Source organism: Centruroides sculpturatus, unplaced genomic scaffold (assembly GCF_000671375.1).
Source record: "Centruroides sculpturatus isolate CEXI.00-Female unplaced genomic scaffold, Cexi_2.0 scaffold1105, whole genome shotgun sequence".
NCBI lineage: Eukaryota > Metazoa > Arthropoda > Arachnida > Scorpiones > Buthidae > Centruroides > Centruroides sculpturatus.
Genome location: NW_019385288.1, coordinates 274,999 through 294,494, shown reverse-complemented (window position 1 = coordinate 294,494; position 19,496 = coordinate 274,999). Strand labels below are relative to the sequence as shown.

At 29.1% G+C, this 19,496-nt stretch overlaps 1 protein-coding gene across 1 annotated transcript in view; it reads left to right on the top strand.

Annotated features, from left to right (window-relative positions):
- Nucleotides 1-1,382: 1,382 nt before the first annotated feature.
- LOC111637218 (importin-7-like) overlaps nt 1,383-19,496 on the top strand; it is a gene marked incomplete at its 5' end in the record, with an annotated part of 31,372 nt that continues 13,258 nt past the window's right edge. The window contains 5 exons of the mRNA XM_023382660.1: nt 1,383-1,572; nt 7,758-7,883; nt 11,815-11,916; nt 15,090-15,215; nt 19,055-19,152. Of these exons, the coding sequence (XP_023238428.1) occupies nt 1,383-1,572; nt 7,758-7,883; nt 11,815-11,916; nt 15,090-15,215; nt 19,055-19,152 (642 nt within the window). The remainder of the gene's footprint in view (nt 1,573-7,757; nt 7,884-11,814; nt 11,917-15,089; nt 15,216-19,054; nt 19,153-19,496) is intronic.

Genomic DNA, 19,496 nt, shown 5'->3' with positions numbered 1-19,496 from the left:
TAGTACATAGCAAAGTGAGTTTTGTGGAAAAAATTATACAGCTAAACATTTCAGATAAAACATTAATGGTTTTATTAAATAGTCAATCAACATAAAAATGAGAAAAATTAGAGCTAAAAAACTGAAAATATAGCTACTTTAGTTCGTATGTTTACAAGCACACTTTGATAAGAGCTCAAGTGGGCATAGTTTTGGCAGCAATTTTCCCAGGCGTCAGATTCTTTGTTCCTTTTATTGGATAAAGCCAAGTCTTTCAAGCCTAAAAGTGCCAATCTGAGCTTAAAAGGAGTGTAAGTAATAATTTTATTGTTTAATGAAGTGGAAAAGATTCTCCATAGACTTAACGTAGGAAGGATTTGTTTTACTGCATTAAGGTAACAGAACAGGACCCACATCTCAATGGAGCAAGTAATCCATAGACACACTTGAAAGGAGAGATTTAGCCTGTACCTTCCACAGGCCACATAAACATTGAAAGGGGACCGGCCATATGTGGCTCTCAGGCTGCAGGTTGTGCATCCCTGGTTTATGGAACAAGACTTTTGCAGTTGTATACATAACCTATTTTGCACTAGTTAATTTCTGTTTTCTGAATTTTTGTAAGTGCTTTTTTGAACTCTTTATTTTAAAAAACTGATAATATTATGGTGCCTAAAAACAGTAGAGAGTCAAGAACTGCATTCATTATAGAAACTAAGCAAGAGATAATAGCCAAGGTAGAGAGTGGGCAGATGACTTCAGCAGGTCTACAGTAGATACAATCTTAACCAAAAAAGATATAATCAAAAAGACTTGAGCAGATAAAAGAGTAACGAAAATAGCATCTGAGAAACAAAGATATGCCACCATGAAAAAAAATGGAGAGATTGCTTTTAGTTTGTTATTATATGTAAATAAACAAAGTAAGAAAGTATAAAATTTTTTATTTATTTTTTGGGGTCCCCAGAACAAATTAATTAAATTCCCACAAAAATCTATAGTAATTTATAATAGGTTTAACAAACAATTCGTATAGCAAACATGGTCTTGGAACAGAATATATTCGTTAACTGATGGCGCACTGTAATTGAAAATGATGTTAGTGTTGTTTAGAGGAAATAGCATGAATTCAGAAAGATTTTCTTTTGATAATTAATAGTTTTAGAAATATGGAAAATAATTTTCACAACTACCAGCAATAAAATATTTTGAAGTTCCAAAAAGCTATAAATAGTGATGGAATTGATAGAATATTGATATAAATTTATAAAGTCATATAAGTATGTATGTGTGTATGTATATATAGTACTTTTAGGTTTTTAGAATTGATTATTTATTTGTTTTATTATAATCTTAACTTGTAAATTATAAATTAACCATATAAATAATTTACCTTTTTATAGGCACATACTTTTAATCAAGTGCTGAAAACGGGAGATGAAAGTTCTGACGAAAGAGCGATTACAGCTATGGGTATTTTGAATACTATTGACACAATTCTTTCTGTTATGGAAGAGCAAAAAGATATCATGTCTCAGCTCGAACCAATCGTCTTAAATGTTGTTGGTCTTATTCTCACACAGAATGTCATAGGTGAGTTTCAATAATAGTTTAGAAGTTTTGAAAAGTTCTAATTCTTAACAGATATAATTTATTTCTATCTACCAGTAAAAATTTTTAAAAGTGCAAGGTCCAAAATATCAGATGAATGTGACATAGCAAGAGATTTTTATTTATAGTTATATTTAATTAATTACAAAATATAAATACTCTACAAGTGTTGAAGTGATAAATGTTGCTTGATTATTTTTATGTTGTTAATATGACAATTTAAATTTTTGAAAAGTAAGCTTGTTTAGCCAATAAAGCATTAAATTGCAAAAGATTTTTATTTTATGATTTTTTTATTTTTAAAGTTACTTATATAACGAACGAACTGGATAAATATACTATTAATAAAACACACCTTTAATAATCCAGCTAATAAAAAAGATTTTATTTTATGTTATGGTAACTGACGAAGATCGTTAAGAAACGATCAAAAACGTTATTATATTATTACAGGTAACCCCTGTATAACACGGTAGTTACGTTTAAAAAAATTGCGAATCCGTGTTATATGAATCAAAGAACTAATACGAAAAGGAGGGTTAGGTTCCAAAAATTAAAAAACATGCTAGTATATTTTCATAATTAAGATAAATATCTTCATTAAAAATTTTTTAAGTGATACATATTAATATAAATTAAACAATATTTTCTTCATCATCACTAAAAACACTATTAATTAACTGAGAGCGTTTTCTTTTTGGCAAGTTATCCTTAACCTCTGAGCATTTTTCTGCATTATCTTCAGATCCATGCTTTACCTTTTGCAAAATGTATGTAATTTTAGATTGCTTGCTTCTAGTTAAAAGGTCTTTATAAATTTCCTTATATGGTGCTAAGCACTTATGAAGAATAAAGCAAGTATGGAATAAGGGAAAAACATTCGGCAACATCAGAAGCAGAAGCGTCGCGATCTGGCAACATTGAAACAAGTTTCGAGAAGGACCACGTGTATCGACAGAAGGCGAGAAGAGAAAATTTACATACTTAAGTACTAATAGTTCACGACTATTATTAGTTAAGTATGTAAAAATTTATTACATTTCCTGTTGTACGAGGGTTTTACCCAATTCTCGAACCGTGTCAGAGTGAATCCGTGCTATAAAAGTACCGTGTTATACAGGGGATAGTACCAATTCTCGAACCGTGTTAGAGCGAATCCGTGCTATAGAAGTGCCATGTTATACAGGGTTACCTGTAATTTTTATTAGATGGATTATTAAAGGTGTGTTTTATTTAAAGTTACATAACTAACTCATTTAATGTAAGTAATCTTCATTGATACAAAATTTGATTTCTTCTACTCTTTATGAAAAATACTCTTAAAAATTAAAGATATCTAAAGTTTTTAATTAAAAAAGGTTTTTTTTAAAAAAAAAACTTTTTTTTTAAAAAAAAGTACTTTCTTACTCAGGGTTCCTGATGGTATGTGTTCATGCAAATGTCATGCTTAACAATTCTTACTTATACTAGAGTCTTAAGACAAGCATATAAGATGTAATTTTTAAAATTTTTAGTTGTTTCCTTTTGTGTATTATCAACAAATGTAATTTATAATTTAAAAAAATGATTAAAGAATTTAGACCTCACAGGACACTGGCAGATGTCATAAAAATAGTCTGCTTTTGTTTCAAATATTACAATGCATTTGATGACTTAATTTGTTCTAAGACACACTTTTTGGTTCTTCTGAGGAGCAACTTAATGCATTCGAAACTATTTTAAAAGTTATGAATGAAATTTATTTTATTTATGATTTGTTAGTATATAGTAAATATAAAATCTACAAAAATTTACTTCATAGTAAATTTTTGTAGATTTATGAATGTTGGAATGTTTCTTAATTTTATTTGTTTGTTATTGTTTTGTAAATATGAATAAATATAAAATAAGTAATTAGAGTTTACTGGTATAATGTTACATTTATTTTAGCTAATTATTCAAATTATCATGTGATCAAAAAGGTTGTGTGGTTTTATAAAGTTACTAGTTTGAACATTAATTATGTAGTGTTTCTTATAGATGGCATTTACCATTCTAAATTTAAACTTTTATAGAAATTAGTTTTAAAAAATTTAACAGTTAAATTTTAAATGTGAAAAACAGCTGTCAAAATATGAGCTTCTAATAGTTATTTCAGCATGCTTACTTAATGAATTTAAACTTTGGACAAATATTAAGATTCTAGAAAGATATACACAGTATTCAGAGAAGGGATGGGTAGTGATTGCTGGCCAAAAAGGGTATAAAAAAATTTTCATCGAAGGATGTCTCTTTTGAAGGTGCACTTCATGACAGATGGCAAACAGTCATCGATAGCAATAACTTAAAGAATGCTGTCAAGTCAGATATGTAAACAATCTGTAGAAAGGTTTGGTGTGAATGATAAAAACCATTTGTCTGTACTTGCATCAACTGGGAAAAGTATTTAAATTAAGCAAACGGGTTTTACATGAACTCTCAGCAGAAAACAATTAGTTTAGCTCTTCTTTCTTGTCATAAGAGCAAGCTGTTTTTGGACAGACTACTTATGTGTGTTAAAAAATGGATTATGTTCCAACACTAAGTGATCTTCTCATCGTTTACCTTCCAGAGAACTTGTGCCTTCCATATCAAAATCTTTACTTTACCAACATAAGATTTTGTTGTGTATTTGGTGGAAAATAACAGGTATTGTTCATTATGATCTCTTATCCTTAAAGCAAACAATCACAAGAGAAGTTTACTCTATTCAGCTAAATTGTGTGCATGAGAAGCTTTTGTAAAAACAATTGATGCTAATTAATTGCAAAGGTATTGTGTTTCTTCCAGATAATGAAAAATCTCATACTTCCAGAGTAACTCAAGAAAAGCTGCATAGCATTTCTTGGGAAATTCTACCCCATTCACCAGATCTCTCACCATCTGCTTTTCATCTTTTGTTGTCACCTGACAACAAAAGATAACCAACGATTTCAAAATCAAGAGGAATTAGAAAAGGAGTTGAATGAAGATTTTGCTTCTAAAGAGAGAGTATTTTATGAGTAAAATTTATAAACTTGTTTCTCATTGGGGAAAATTATTGTGATGGTGTTATTTTTCAGAACAAAATATTCTTGTTTTATTTTTATGATGTTTTAATTTTGTCTTAGAAAAACTGCATGAACTGTTTTGGTTACCTGATATTAAGTTCATAGTACTTTTACTTTCCCTGGATGTTATGTATACATAACAAGGAAAGTATTGGAATTGTGTCAAATTTTACCCTGTGAGTTTTTATAAATCTCCAATCTTCACATTTTGAGACCTGAATCCAAAAAAGTAAAAAAAAAAGCAAAAAATTTCAATGTGTGTATGTGTTGGCATCTATTTCACCTAATATGAGTATCTCAGGATGGGGTAAAGATTAAGTAACAAAATTTGGCATGATGGGCATTGATGCTATGAAATTTTGGTGGTTAAAGGTTGGGATGGGGAGATAAAGGGAGAGTTGTGTGTATTTCCAGTAGGGTTGGACTTAATGACTATTTTACTTGTTTTTAACATTTATATGTTTTTATAAAACTCATCCCTACCCTCAAAATTAAGCTTTTTGCCATTTTATAGTAATTAAAAATATAGGTTTTTTTTATAACAAAATCTCATAACAGATAGCACCACATACCTTATATTGTAATTAAAATTATAAAAGTTATTTTCTAGATAAGATCTCATAAAAGCTGAGAAAGTTATACAACTCATTGCTGGATTTTTTGTTTTTGCAGTAAATACCAACAGAGTAAATTTCATCCAGTCAATTAATATTTATTTTCTAATCACTAAGTCAAATTTCATTTTTTGTTGTTTTTACATATTTGAAATATTTAAGCAGTTGTTGGTTTCAATTTTTATGGTTGGTTGATTGGATAAAAAAGAAATTTTAGCTGTTTATGTTTAAGTGATAATGTTTATATCAAGTATTCTCCAGTCTTTACAATAACACTTCTTATATTCAGTGGATTAAATGGTTGAGGCATTTTAGATAAATAATAATAAATAATCTCATTAGACATCAATATTTTTAATCAAGTTACTACAAAGATTTACAAATAACAATTGAAAATGGGAAATGTTTTTACAGAAATGTAGAGATCAAACAAATGAGATGCAATGAAGTATATGTACCTGTAGTCTGTGTCTTTCTTAGTAGTATATGATTTAATTTTATTTAGAGCTGTTGATAAATGTACTGCAATTTACACATTAAACAGTATATGTATACTGTTTAATAAATAATGTGAAATATAACTGTGTCTATTTTTATTTAAGTGTACGAAAAATAAATAGAAGATTAAATATAGCAACTTCTGTTACTTATTTTAATATATTAAATGTAAACATAAAAACAATAAATGACATATATATTATATTTAAATTCCAATGATCTTTCCTGTAGGCTGATACAATAGCCTGGAAAGTCAAAATTAAGTATTAAATTTTATATCATTTTTTAAATATGGCAAGTCATACCTTTTGTATGACTTGCCATAGTTAATAAAAACAAATATAACTGAATTTAGTACTTACAAGTCATAAAATTAACTTTTTTGCAAATTTTCATCAGAGAGAACTTTTCTTCATAAAAGTTTAGTAGCAGAATGTTAATGTTCCTTTTTGTCTGGGTTTGGTTTGATTTATAATTTACATATTACGAAATTTACAATAAAAGCACCAATATGCTTTTATTATAATCTCTCCCAGTTTTGTAGTATCTTTTAGATGAAATGTATTTGAAGATTTACACTGTCAATCAGATGACATATTGAAAAATAAAATCCCATTAATCACATGCAGATGTTTTTACATGTAATTACACTGTACATAATTGCCATTCAAAGTTGATAATTCTGAAGAAGTTTGTAATGTCTGCATATGCCAAATTTTTTAACATTATGTTCAGTTTGAGATATTGTGTTGTTTTTACATTGTACTTTCAAGGGTTTTCTCAAGAAACCCTTGAAATTTTGCAATATATGGACTAATGTGAAATGAGTTTATTTATGCTAAAATTCAAAATTAAAACAAGAAGAGAGAACTTGTAAAATGAAAACCATTCACACTTTTCCAGCAAAAGGATGTAGAGAACAAATGTTTTCAGTTTATTTTATAAACAGGGATGCACAACCTTTTGTGAAGAAGGGCCAAATTAGGATTAAGTTTACTGACTGGGGGCCGGACCTCCAAGCGATTAATGCGATGGCTGAGATTGGATGCTGGAGGCAATCTTCTTGATGTCTGGTGTAATGGCAGATGTTGGANTTAGATAATCTGGAAGAAAAGAACTAGCCCAGAGTGTGTCTTGAACCCATATAATAATAGCCCAATTAATTATGGTGATCATTTGGCTTAGCATTGATACATCGGGCTTCAGGATGTTGGTATATACATTTGTAAAATCTGTAAAATATTAGAAAATCCAGAAATTTAAATTTATTCTAACAAGAACTCTCTTTAGAATTGTAGATTATATTTTACAAAAGTTTATGAATTTTATAAAATGTGATGACTTCTGAAGAATACAAATAATAATACAGTAGAGCATCGATTGTCTGACTCAATTGGGGACTGGGATTGGTCGGATAACCGAAAAGTATGAAAAAATCCATTATTAGTGTAGTATATTATTATATCCTATGTAATTAGTATATTAGTATATCACTATTAACCTACTTCGCGTTGAATTTTCCTCCATGTTAAGCCCATCAAATTTTTTTTTTAAAATAATAATCGTTGCTATTGTATCGTTAAAAATTAGAAAATTAAGCCTCGTTTAGATACTGGCTCCCTTTCATGGTTGATCCAGTGTTGCCAGCTAAAACACGTAAAAATAATATCAAAGTAGCCAAGACATAACCAAATATTGTAATGCCACATCACTAGCGGACATTTGAATTTGCCTACTAGAACGCGGTCGGTTAAGCGAGGTGATGGTTAATCGGGGGTCGGATAATCAATGCTCTACTGTACTTATATTTAATGGTGGTTCTTTTTAATCAAAAATTTTTAAAATTGGTTTTTAGTATATTCTATATTCTTAGCAAACTGATTGTATAATTCTGCTATCTTTGATGTATTTATTACAGTGTAAATAACAAATGTATGAAATGAAATTGTTCCATTCAAAAGTACTGATGATATCAAAATTTTTTCAGAATTTTATGAAGAAGCAATGTCATTAATTTACAGCTTATCATCTGATACTATTTCACAAGATATGTGGAAAGTTTTTGAAATGATGTATCAGACATTCCAGAATGATGGCTTTGATTATTTTACAGGTAAATATAATTTGACAATTTTTTCCTTAACTATAAATTTTGTACATTTATCCAATTCAATTTTGTAAAATGCAGGTTTTCTTGTAAAAGAAATCATGAATTTTAACCAAATAAACAGAACTACATTATCCCAAGTTAAATAAAGCATCAAATAAAAGAGTTTTGTTTTTTGTTTGAATATTTAGAAGTTGGAGTAGAATTATTTGCCTGAATTTTATAAATGGAATTAAATAAGAAATATAATTTTTTAGTACATTATTTATTATGGCTGTTTATAATTTCTCAATTTCTATAATTTGAAATATAATGGCTGATCATCATCCTGTAGAATATAGTGTAAAAAAATATAGTGTTAATTTACCTTCAGATTAAAATTGATACATTTCAATCTAGATAATACAAATTACCACAAATTAATCCTTTATAGCCTTAATGAATTTATTTTGTATTATTTAAATTTAAGCATTTTTATTTATGAAATTTAATTTTAAATAGCATGAATTACTATACAATTAAGGAAACTAAATCTATGTTTATTAAAACTAATATTTTGAACCCAACTTTGGCCATTGTCAGAACAATGAAAGACGAAGAATGTATAACAATTGGCACCTGTAAACATTTTACATGCAAAGATAATGAACTGTTACTAATATTATTTTTAATTGTCTACTTGGACTTAATTTATTAATAGGACATAAGTTGGTGTTTAAAGATTGACACAGCAATGAGAGTTAGTTCAGGAAAGAACAAAATTTCTTATTATATCACCTGTAGTAATAGTTTCTGTACACATATTACAAGTGTTTTGGGCTATCATGCCCCTCATCAGCAGTACTACTACCACAAATGTAAATACATATTCCAAACCCGAGTATAAATGTATTTTTCTCTTTGTATAATTAATTAATGATTTAAACATTTCAATCAAGGTTCAAATTTTCACAATTCCTTTTTGAAATTTTGACACTTGAATTGTGAAAATTTGAACCTTGATTGAAATGTTTAAATCATTAATTAATTATACAAAGAGAAAAATACATTTATACTCGGGTTTGGAATATGTATTTACATTTGTGGTAGTAGTACTGCTGATGAGGGGCATGATAGCCTGAAACACTTGTAATATGTGTACAGAAACTATTACTACAGGTGATATAATAAAGAAATTTTGTTCTTTCCTGAACTAACTCTCATTGCTGTGTCAATCTTTAAACACCAGTATTTCAGAAACTATTACTACAGGTGATATAATAAAGAAATTTTGTTCTTTCCTGAACCAACTCTCATCGCTGTGTCAATCTTTAAACACCAACTTATGTTCTATTAATAAATTAAGTCCAAGTAGACAATTAAAAATAATATTAGAATTAAAAAGGACAGTAAGGCTTTTACAAATAATGAACTGTTACATTGATTTTTGAAAATAATTTATGATGTTTGTTTCCTCTTGAGAATTTGTCATGTCTTCATTTTTATTTGGAATATAGAATCAATAATGAAGTTTGAATACTGATATGATATTGCTTTACTCTGCTTAGTATGCCGATCTACAAGTTCAACACATTGCTCCAAGGCTCCAAAACTATAAATATGACATGCTCTCACTATTACAAAATGAAATAATCTTGAAAATTAATTTAACTTCTATGACTCAACTGACCATGCCAACATTACATGTGAAAATACATTAAATTGTGTTTCTACTGGATTGCTTGCTGTTTCTAATGATACAATCTCTCTACACACCAGTAAATATAAATAAAAGACTCCTCAAACCTTTTAACCAGAGTGCTTCTATTTTTAGAATCGCAAATGTTTTCGTCGCCCCTCCTGGGCTCTTCTTCAGGCTTTATTAAATAGGCTGTTACTGTTCAAATAAACATTTGATCTGAATTTCTTTCAAACACTATCATGTGAAATCGTTCCATAGTTGTATAACAGCATTTAAACAGATGATTATGGAGCATGCACAATACAACTACAGAATGATTTCACATGATAGTGTTTGGAAGAAATTCAGATCAAATGTTTATTTATGTTTATTTGAACAGTAACTGCCTATTCGATAAAGCCTGAAGAAGAGCCCAGGAGGGGCGACGAAAACGTTTGCGATTCTAAAAGTAGAAGCACTCTGGTTAAAAGGTTTGAGGAGTATTTTATTTGTTTCTAATAAGTCAAATGATGTGGGAATGCATATCCAGTAAAGGTGTTGGTGGACTAAGCTTTGTAAATGACTCTGCAAATGCAATGTGATACAAAGACATTGTTATATGCCAAACTAATTTCACCAATCAAAGAACAGTTTTGTGAGATTAAATCCTGCATCTTTCACAGTAACTCTGCATAATATCAAGATGACAAAGTATAAAATGTTCTCTCTCTCTACAGTTGTTAGCATTATATTTACTTATACAACTGTGAGACAAGCAGAGGGTCAGGGATTAATCCTTTCTGACCACTTATGCTGCACAGACTGGTAAAACTCGGTCTTGGAGTCGTCAGATGGCTAGGAGAGCAAAAGTGAGTTGGGAGTGCATCGGTAAGCCGGCAGGCGTCCTTTCAAAGACAGGAGACAGATTTAACAAATAAACAAAACATTTATTGAATAACTAAATCTAAGTTACAGGAGGCGAAAATAATACTAAAATTAAATGTGGTTATACTATACTATTTACATAAAATGGGCGACTATTCTCGTTTATGTCGCTTGCCTAACTTTAGGGCGAGAGAGAGTGATTTTACAAGTTCTAAAATATCTCCTAAATATCTCTTGGAGTAATGGAGAGTTGGCGCATCGTCTGTATGGAACAGTTAGTAGTGTTTGGTGTCTTCTCTGACAGGATCCTTTGCATGGAGATCGATTAGCACAAGTACAGAAATAACTTCCGTGTGTGGACGCACTCTGAGCTTCTGGGGGCTCAAGCTTTTATTCAGTTGTCATGGGAAAGGAGTTACATGATTGCCACATGTTGACAATATTACAGTGCATTCTTGACACCTATGTGTCAACTTTCCCATCTAATTGTTATGACAAACGGTGACCTCCGATCTAATTCTCACAGGAGCGTTATTTCTATCGGAGTTGTTTACATTTTTTTTCGACAAATTGCATTAAATTTGTGGATTTCATACAACAATTTGCATTTCAGATTATGTAAAAATTCTTACAAGTGACCCAGGTCAGATATCTAAGCTGGCAAAGTAACAGTCCTGATTTTCAATCAACATTGCTGAGGATTGTTAGCACGAATAGCAAGAAAATTGCAATGAAAAAAATAGGAACGTCTTAGAAGAGTTTGGTATCACAAAAGCTTGATATATTGATATTAATGGAATACTTGAAGAACCTCATTGCTCTATGCCATAGCGCAGAAGCTGTTAAGGTTTAAGGTGGCCCTACATAGTATTAGGATCCCATTCAACAAGAAATAATATTTCATTTTACATTTTTTAGGCCTGATTACTTCCTGGTCTTGTTTTTCTTTTTTTCTTTCTGTAATAGAATGACCCAAGTTGTGACAGTGCTCATTAACAGTATTGGTGAAGCTGTTGTGTAAAATAATACTTATTGAAGTTTAGCAAAGCATTATATATGTAATAAATGACATTTTTTTTTGGTTTATTATTTGTTTATACTTTGTACTATATATGTTATTACAAACAGTAATCATAGTTTAAATATGCTGTTTTGCATATTTGTTGAATGCTTCTTGGCATATATTATAGATAATGCAATTTTCATAGCTGTTACTATATGTGTCAAAATGTAACCAATACAACCAAAATGTTCAATTATTTAAATTAAGAATATTAAATTTTTAATGATTATTTAGAATTCATAATTACTGAATTTATATAATTAGAAATAAAAATATTTAATTTAAATAATAACTTCAAATTATTTATTCATTGATATAAATTTTCACAGATATGATGCCTTCTCTCCATAATTTTGTTGTTGTGGATACACCTGCATTTGTTAGTAATGAAAATCATTTATTGGCAATATATAATATGTGTAAAGCAGTAAGTAATTTAATAAACATTTAACATTTTTTCATTAAAAATAAAGTTTATTGAATAACTTTTTAAATATTTTACAATAATGAATTCATAATTTACTAATAATTATTTTGTAAACTATTTATGTTGTAAGTTAAATAAACATCTTTAATTATGTATCATATTTTAAAAATATAAATATGGGCTAATTAGTAAGATTAAATTGCCTCAANAATATTCGATATCTAAACCAGAAAGTGTTAGCTAGAAATAGACTTATTTATAGAACAACTCCCCCATTTCTCACTTCAGGGAAAGTTATAAAACAGTTGGGTGCTAATGACTTTGTGAAAGGGAAAAGTTCTACACTTAGAAACTTGGAAAGAAGGGATTTGGCCTGTACCGTCGGGCGGGCCGCATAAACATTGATAAGGGGCCGTATGTGGCCCGCGGGCCATAGGTTGTGCACCCCTGTTATAAACCTGCCTCATGTTTCAAACCATGAAATCCAAATTGGAATCTGTAGTTTTTTTTATTTGAAAAGATGGATGGGTGCCAGTGGGAATTTATAGGTCTGAAATTTTAAAATTGCTGCCCAATGATAACTTCTGATTATCATTATTAAGTACAGCATTAGTACTTGATGTATGACAATTCTCTCTCTCTCCTTTATTTGAGACAGAATATTCAATAGAATGAATGCCAGCCAATATTTACAAGAACAAAACATTTTAATCATAAGTGTAAAAGATCAAAATTTCCTCATGTTATGACAAGATGGCTCATAGGTTCTGGTTTCAATTTCCGCAATTTTCTTTGTTTGAAGTTTACAATGCGTGTTTGTTCATTAGGGGTGGTGATATTTGTTCCAAATATTATTGTGTATTTTAATAAACTTTATCTTTACATTTTAGATCCTTCTATCAGTGATTACAATTTCATTAATAAGTAAAGGAATCATTCTTTTTTTATTCTCTGCTCATTTTATGTCATTTAAAATCATTAGTTAGTAGGTAAAATGTATGTAACAACACACACATTTAATATTATTTAGGAAACATGGGTAGGATAAACAAATTATGCCAGAATGAAAAATAAATTTTGGCCATCAGAAAAGGTGGGTAAGCTAGTCCCTATTTATGAGATTTTGATTTACAAGATGTTTTCAGGAATATGATACAAATTGGAGTTACACTGTAATAGTTTAGGTTATATTCTTTTTTAAATAAGCAGAAGCATTCCCAAAAATAGAATTGAACAATGTATGACTCTTAGATATGCAATATACACAGACTACATTGCATCTTATTTGTTCATTCAAAATTTTCCCATTTTTAATTGATGTTTGTTCATCCTTTCGATATTGATTTATAATGGATTTATTTAATATTATTTATATTACCATTTGTTCCATTAAAGCTGAGAAATAGTTTTTGTAAGTGTGTGTAGTATATGTATTTCTACATCATTTATAGGCTTATCGAAGAATCAAAGTCAACATATTGTTCCTTACATTCCTGTGAATTTCTTCAATACTTTTCCTGCTGTTCTGTGAGTATGTTGTTTTCTTGGTAGCATGTACTTTTTGTTAGGTTTGCCATTATGTAAGAATTTTATGCTGTTTGTGCTGTTTGATGTGCATCTTACAAAAGAGTCTGTTTATATATGCTCTTATTCTTCTTGTCTAATGGAATGATATCATTAATAAGGTATTTGAGTAGTTGAACCTTCTAAATTTTTTTTGTAAATATTCAGTTATTGAATAAATTGGAAATGCAAGAGAAGGGTTATAGTTACATTGAGGGAATGAGGAAGTAGGAGGAAATGAATGCCAAAACAGAGAAAAGGGCAAAGCAAGTTAAGATCATCATGCAGTAAAGCTGAAAGAAATGAAAATAAATATATGGATAGATATCAGCTTAGTAAAGAATATAACAATGCAAAGGAACATTTGATATCTCATTTTGCTGTTATTTTACTGCAAGATGATAAAAGTTGAACTTATCAAAAGCATTCATTAAATTGTTTTTTTAAGTTTAATTAAATATCTTAATGTAAATTTTTTTTGCTTAGAAATGATGATAGCCTTTTAAATATTAGTTTCTTTAACATTTTATTTTCAATGTGCTTTTCAGGAGAGTTCTTCATTTGAAAGACAAAACATTTGTAAATCAAACAATTATTGTAATTAATCGGACTATTATTGTGCTATAATTAATAATTAGAAATTAAGTAATTTGGTACTAGAGGTAGATGTTACAAACCATCTCTTATCTAAATTAATAATTATAATAATTTAATAAATAATTTAGAAAATTTGGAAGAAAAGAACTAGCCCAGAGTGTGTCTTGAACCCATATAATAATAGCCCAATTAATTATGGTGATCATTTGGCTTAGCATTGATACATCGGGCTTCAGGATGTTGGTATATACATTTGTAAAATCTGTAAAATATTAGAAAATCCAGAAATTTAAATTTATTCTAACAAGAACTCTCTTTAGAATTGTAGATTATATTTTACAAAAGTTTATGAATTTTATAAAATGTGATGACTTCTGAAGAATACAAATAATAATACAGTAGAGCATCGATTGTCTGACTCAATTGGGGACTGGGATTGGTCGGATAACCGAAAAGTATGAAAAAATCCATTATTAGTGTAGTATATTATTATATCCTATGTAATTAGTATATTAGTATATCACTATTAACCTACTTCGCGTTGAATTTTCCTCCATGTTAAGCCCATCAAATTTTTTTTTTAAAATAATAATCGTTGCTATTGTATCGTTAAAAATTAGAAAATTAAGCCTCGTTTAGATACTGGCTCCCTTTCATGGTTGATCCAGTGTTGCCAGCTAAAACACGTAAAAATAATATCAAAGTAGCCAAGACATAACCAAATATTGTAATGCCACATCACTAGCGGACATTTGAATTTGCCTACTAGAACGCGGTCGGTTAAGCGAGGTGATGGTTAATCGGGGGTCGGATAATCAATGCTCTACTGTACTTATATTTAATGGTGGTTCTTTTTAATCAAAAATTTTTAAAATTGGTTTTTAGTATATTCTATATTCTTAGCAAACTGATTGTATAATTCTGCTATCTTTGATGTATTTATTACAGTGTAAATAACAAATGTATGAAATGAAATTGTTCCATTCAAAAGTACTGATGATATCAAAATTTTTTCAGAATTTTATGAAGAAGCAATGTCATTAATTTACAGCTTATCATCTGATACTATTTCACAAGATATGTGGAAAGTTTTTGAAATGATGTATCAGACATTCCAGAATGATGGCTTTGATTATTTTACAGGTAAATATAATTTGACAATTTTTTCCTTAACTATAAATTTTGTACATTTATCCAATTCAATTTTGTAAAATGCAGGTTTTCTTGTAAAAGAAATCATGAATTTTAACCAAATAAACAGAACTACATTATCCCAAGTTAAATAAAGCATCAAATAAAAGAGTTTTGTTTTTTGTTTGAATATTTAGAAGTTGGAGTAGAATTATTTGCCTGAATTTTATAAATGGAATTAAATAAGAAATATAATTTTTTAGTACATTATTTATTATGGCTGTTTATAATTTCTCAATTTCTATAATTTGAAATATAATGGCTGATCATCATCCTGTAGAATATAGTGTAAAAAAATATAGTGTTAATTTACCTTCAGATTAAAATTGATACATTTCAATCTAGATAATACAAATTACCACAAATTAATCCTTTATAGCCTTAATGAATTTATTTTGTATTATTTAAATTTAAGCATTTTTATTTATGAAATTTAATTTTAAATAGCATGAATTACTATACAATTAAGGAAACTAAATCTATGTTTATTAAAACTAATATTTTGAACCCAACTTTGGCCATTGTCAGAACAATGAAAGACGAAGAATGTATAACAATTGGCACCTGTAAACATTTTACATGCAAAGATAATGAACTGTTACTAATATTATTTTTAATTGTCTACTTGGACTTAATTTATTAATAGGACATAAGTTGGTGTTTAAAGATTGACACAGCAATGAGAGTTAGTTCAGGAAAGAACAAAATTTCTTATTATATCACCTGTAGTAATAGTTTCTGTACACATATTACAAGTGTTTTGGGCTATCATGCCCCTCATCAGCAGTACTACTACCACAAATGTAAATACATATTCCAAACCCGAGTATAAATGTATTTTTCTCTTTGTATAATTAATTAATGATTTAAACATTTCAATCAAGGTTCAAATTTTCACAATTCAAGTTTCAAATTTTCACAAAGGAATTGTGAAAATTTGAACCTTGATTGAAATGTTTAAATCATTAATTAATTATACAAAGAGAAAAATACATTTATACTCGGGTTTGGAATATGTATTTACATTTGTGGTAGTAGTACTGCTGATGAGGGGCATGATAGCCTGAAACACTTGTAATATGTGTACAGAAACTATTACTACAGGTGATATAATAAAGAAATTTTGTTCTTTCCTGAACCAACTCTCATCGCTGTGTCAATCTTTAAACACCAACTTATGTTCTATTAATAAATTAAGTCCAAGTAGACAATTAAAAATAATATTAGAATTAAAAAGGACAGTAAGGCTTTTACAAATAATGAACTGTTACATTGATTTTTGAAAATAATTTATGATGTTTGTTTCCTCTTGAGAATTTGTCATGTCTTCATTTTTATTTGGAATATAGAATCAATAATGAAGTTTGAATACTGATATGATATTGCTTTACTCTGCTTAGTATGCCGATCTACAAGTTCAACACATTGCTCCAAGGCTCCAAAACTATAAATATGACATGCTCTCACTATTACAAAATGAAATAATCTTGAAAATTAATTTAACTTCTATGACTCAACTGACCATGCCAACATTACATGTGAAAATACATTAAATTGTGTTTCTACTGGATTGCTTGCTGTTTCTAATGATACAATCTCTCTACACACCAGTAAATATAAATAAAAGACTCCTCAAACCTTTTAACCAGAGTGCTTCTATTTTTAGAATCGCAAATGTTTTCGTCGCCCCTCCTGGGCTCTTCTTCAGGCTTTATTAAATAGGCTGTTACTGTTCAAATAAACATTTGATCTGAATTTCTTTCAAACACTATCATGTGAAATCGTTCCATAGTTGTATAACAGCATTTAAACAGATGATTATGGAGCATGCACAATACAACTACAGAATGATTTCACATGATAGTGTTTGGAAGAAATTCAGATCAAATGTTTATTTATGTTTATTTGAACAGTAACTGCCTATTCGATAAAGCCTGAAGAAGAGCCCAGGAGGGGCGACGAAAACGTTTGCGATTCTAAAAGTAGAAGCACTCTGGTTAAAAGGTTTGAGGAGTATTTTATTTGTTTCTAATAAGTCAAATGATGTGGGAATGCATATCCAGTAAAGGTGTTGGTGGACTAAGCTTTGTAAATGACTCTGCAAATGCAATGTGATACAAAGACATTGTTATATGCCAAACTAATTTCACCAATCAAAGAACAGTTTTGTGAGATTAAATCCTGCATCTTTCACAGTAACTCTGCATAATATCAAGATGACAAAGTATAAAATGTTCTCTCTCTCTACAGTTGTTAGCATTATATTTACTTATACAACTGTGAGACAAGCAGAGGGTCAGGGATTAATCCTTTCTGACCACTTATGCTGCACAGACTGGTAAAACTCGGTCTTGGAGTCGTCAGATGGCTAGGAGAGCAAAAGTGAGTTGGGAGTGCATCGGTAAGCCGGCAGGCGTCCTTTCAAAGACAGGAGACAGATTTAACAAATAAACAAAACATTTATTGAATAACTAAATCTAAGTTACAGGAGGCGAAAATAATACTAAAATTAAATGTGGTTATACTATACTATTTACATAAAATGGGCGACTATTCTCGTTTATGTCGCTTGCCTAACTTTAGGGCGAGAGAGAGTGATTTTACAAGTTCTAAAATATCTCCTAAATATCTCTTGGAGTAATGGAGAGTTGGCGCATCGTCTGTATGGAACAGTTAGTAGTGTTTGGTGTCTTCTCTGACAGGATCCTTTGCATGGAGATCGATTAGCACAAGTACAGAAATAACTTCCGTGTGTGGACGCACTCTGAGCTTCTGGGGGCTCAAGCTTTTATTCAGTTGTCATGGGAAAGGAGTTACATGATTGCCACATGTTGACAATATTACAGTGCATTCTTGACACCTATGTGTCAACTTTCCCATCTAATTGTTATAACAAACAGTTACCTCCAATATAATTCTCACCAGGAGTGTTTTTTCTATCGGAGTTGTTTACATTTTTTTTCGACAAATTGCATTAAATTTGTGGATTTCATACAACAATTTGCATTTCAGATTATGTAAAAATTCTTACAAGTGACCCAGGTCAGATATCTAAGCTGGCAAAGTAACAGTCCTGATTTTCAATCAACATTGCTGAGGATTGTTAGCACGAATAGCAAGAAAATTGCAATGAAAAAAATAGGAACGTCTTAGAAGAGTTTGGTATCACAAAAGCTTGATATATTGATATTAATGGAATACTTGAAGAACCTCATTGCTCTATGCCATAGCGCAGAAGCTGTTAAGGTTTAAGGTGGCCCTACATAGTATTAGGATCCCATTCAACAAGAAATAATATTTCATTTTACATTTTTTAGGCCTGATTACTTCCTGGTCTTGTTTTTCTTTTTTTCTTTCTGTAATAGAATGACCCAAGTTGTGACAGTGCTCATTAACAGTATTGGTGAAGCTGTTGTGTAAAATAATACTTATTGAAGTTTAGCAAAGCATTATATATGTAATAAATGACATTTTTTTTTGGTTTATTATTTGTTTATACTTTGTACTATATATGTTATTACAAACAGTAATCATAGTTTAAATATGCTGTTTTGCATATTTGTTGAATGCTTCTTGGCATATATTATAGATAATGCAATTTTCATAGCTGTTACTATATGTGTCAAAATGTAACCAATACAACCAAAATGTTCAATTATTTAAATTAAGAATATTAAATTTTTAATGATTATTTAGAATTCATAATTACTGAATTTATATAATTAGAAATAAAAATATTTAATTTAAATAATAACTTCAAATTATTTATTCATTGATATAAATTTTCACAGATATGATGCCTTCTCTCCATAATTTTGTTGTTGTGGATACACCTGCATTTGTTAGTAATGAAAATCATTTATTGGCAATATATAATATGTGTAAAGCAGTAAGTAATTTAATAAACATTTAACATTTTTTCATTAAAAATAAAGTTTATTGAATAACTTTTTAAATATTTTACAATAATGAATTCATAATTTACTAATAATTATTTTGTAAACTATTTATGTTGTAAGTTAAATAAACATCTTTAATTATGTATCATATTTTAAAAATATAAATATGGGCTAATTAGTAAGATTAAATTGCCTCAATGTCCTTTTTTCTTATTAATATGTAAATTTTCGACTATAAATTCATATCTTCTATTATCAGGACTTATTATACTGGTTTTACAGATAATATTACAAAGATTAACAGAAAACAATTTTTATTTTATTTCATATACCT